Source organism: Spea bombifrons, chromosome 4, assembly GCF_027358695.1.
Source record: "Spea bombifrons isolate aSpeBom1 chromosome 4, aSpeBom1.2.pri, whole genome shotgun sequence".
In the NCBI taxonomy this organism is placed as follows: Eukaryota; Metazoa; Chordata; class Amphibia; order Anura; family Pelobatidae; genus Spea; species Spea bombifrons.
The window spans coordinates 110,059,765-110,062,773 of record NC_071090.1 but is presented as its reverse complement, the minus strand read 5'-3'; the positions used below and the strand labels follow the sequence as shown (position 1 = coordinate 110,062,773).

General features: G+C 34.3%; 1 protein-coding gene across 1 annotated transcript; it reads left to right on the top strand.

The window, feature by feature from the left end:
* Positions 1 to 2,070: 2,070 nt before the first annotated feature.
* On the top strand, positions 2,071 to 3,009 carry LOC128491693 (olfactory receptor 6P1-like). Its single transcript, XM_053464005.1, has one exon. It carries the CDS (start codon positions 2,071 to 2,073, stop codon positions 3,007 to 3,009), a length of 939 nt encoding a protein of 312 aa, XP_053319980.1.

Sequence of the window (3,009 nt, the reverse complement as noted above, 5' to 3'; positions counted from 1 at the left end):
GTAGCATTCAACCATGCATGTCAATGGAGCCATACTTTCTAATCACAATGTGATTAGTAAAATATATTTAAAAAAATTGAAAAAATAAAATAGTTGGAAAACCTTTTGGTCAGGTTCAACAATGTCCCAAATAGAACAGGGGGGCAGAATGTCCAGATTTGGAAACTTATTGTCCAGTATTGTAACTTGCAAAAAAAAATTAAAAACATTATGGTATTTCTAAAATCAGAACAAATAGTAGAATCTATTTAACAGATTTTTTCATTAGCTTAAGTAGATGAGTAAAAGGTTTTTCTAAACAAAAGTGAGAAAAGGTGCTTTTTCAATTAGTTATCATATTTTATTATTTTCTTTTATAGGAAATATTATATGATCAAAGAAAAGGTATCTGAAGAAAGCCCTTCTTGTTCTGAAAAAAACAACATATAATAACTTGTGTGGGTTCAGTGGGTTGAGATTGACTCATCTATCCAGCAACCAAGTGTGAACTTGCGAGTGATTTTCTTTTTCTGAAGTGAGCTGACCTTTTGCTTTTGTCCAACTCACAATCTCAAGACTAACAATCCAGTGAAAATGCCCAAAAAATGTTCAGTATCGATAAAAGGAGAGTACTTTATTCTACTACATAGCAAACAATTAATGACATTTCAAGCTCATTTCTTTTTGAACAAAGTAAGTAAAATGACATGATGATAATGTTTTCGGAATTATGCTATTTGTTTAATCCGTCTGTTGAGGTTTCTTTCTTCAATAACTGTCCCTGATGGCCTTTTACAGAAGTCACACAACGGTTCCCGTGCGTATTTATAAAAGATATAAAAATCTTTAAAGCAGCTATAGCTTATTTAATGCATTTGCATTACGTGTGGAGAAGACATGTAAAATCTTCATTAAAAATTTCCGATCTCTATTTTCTGGTTCCATCTCGGAAGTGGGGAGAAACTTTGAATTTTGCAACCTCGAATCTTACTTATTTGTGATGCAATAGAACATCCCGTGTAGTCCATTGATTCATGATGAATTAACTGAAAATGAAATAGAGGATAAATCCTGTGCTAAAGAACTTCTGGGAAACGCGACGGGCAACACTTCCAAAAAATAGGTAGGTAAAAAGGAATGGCGGCTTTAATCCAGGCACTCTGGTCATATCTGCCACCATATGAAATGAAATCAAATTTACCATGTTTTAATTTCATTGAGGGCCCAAAGTGAAGTCTCCAGAATCAGTTTCAGGAACGATTTTCTAAACCAAAATGTCACTAATTTCCAATGCATTTTAAGGGAAGGGAAGATACTAATTTAGTTAAATAGTAACCCTTGTCTCACTAACTACAATGAGCTTTATGTATATAACTTTATATTACTTGTAGTGTTAGGACTAAGGGATATTGAGGCAGTTTTGTGAAAAAAAACTTTTTTATCTTTTTACATTTTTTATTATTTTTTGCACTATGCAGTATGGATCAAGATCCCTTAGGTGATCTCTCTTATACTTTTTGAATGCTCCATAGCCCTGTATTGCTGATCCCAATATTCCACCAACAGAGGAGAGACCAGGCTGTTGACAGACATCTCCATGCTGCTGCAACAAAGTCTGGATGTGACGATTTTACTAAGAGGCATCTTGGCACAGTTTTTAAGACATACCAGTATGTCCTAAGTGGTGCGAACGGGTTAAAAAACAAGCTCAGAGAGTTGTAGTTAACTTAAATAAATGTTCAAATTTTACCTTAAATGGGGCTGTGTTAGGAAAATCATTGAACATTGTGACATCAAATGCAATAGGGACTTACATGCATATTTGATTTATCTTATTTATTAAATATTTATGTTCTCGCTTTATGTCCTATTTTGGTGTTATGAGTTTGTATTTTAATCGACACAAGTTGAGGTCATAAATTCTATAAAAACAAATGCTCTCTTAATGCTTGTCTCTGCTAAGCCAGACTCTCCTCTAATTTACAGCAGAAACCGTTAGCCAACAATATGTGTCAGGAATGGGAGACTGCTTGCAGTGTAACTTTTTATTCAGATAATGCTAGCCATTTTTTGTGAACTCACTTCAAGAAAATGTTCCTTGTCAACCATACAGAAGTAACAGAGTTCATGCTCTTAGGATTTAGGAGCCACCATATTTTGACCTTGGTTCTATTTGTTCTGTTCCTTATGATCTACATCTTGACGTTGGTGGAGAACCTGCTGATTATTATATTGGTGGCAAATGTTCCAAGTTTGAAATCTCCCATGTACGTCTTCCTCACTCAGCTATCAACATCTGATATCCTGCTCACCACAAATATAGTTCCTAATACTCTCCATGTCATAATTAATGAAGGAAGCAGAATATCTGTTACCGGATGCATCACACAGCTTTACATTCACTGTGTTTTAACTGCTGCTGAATGTTTTCTTCTCACTGTGATGTCCTTCGATAGATATTTAGCCATTTGTCGCCCGTTGCATTATACCTCTGTTATGCATCTCAGGCTTCAACTCCAACTCATTATTTTGTGTTGGCTTTCAGCATTTCTTATCATATTACCAATCATTCTGTTAATGAACAATTTAGAGTTTTGTGGTCCTCATATAATTGACCATTATTTCTGTGATCTCGCACCTGTGCTGGAACTGTCGTGTTCGGATTCTACCATTGTGGAACTTGTAGATTTCTCTTTAGGAGTCCAATTTGTTTTTCTACCTTTTTTCTTTATCATTTTCACGTATATCTATATTTTTATCACCATCATTGGAATTTCTGGAACCATCGGCAGACAGAAAGCCTTCTCCACCTGCAGCTCACATTTGATAGTGGTGTGTACGTACTATGGAACTCTAATAATGGTCTATATATTTCCTTCTAATGGACAAACGTCAAATTATAATAAGATAATCTCTCTTCTATATACAATGGGAACTTCATTTGTTAATCCAATTATCTACAGTTTGAAAAATAAAGAGATTATGAAGAATCTACTGAAATATCTTACAAATATTCTTCAAAAGAATTAA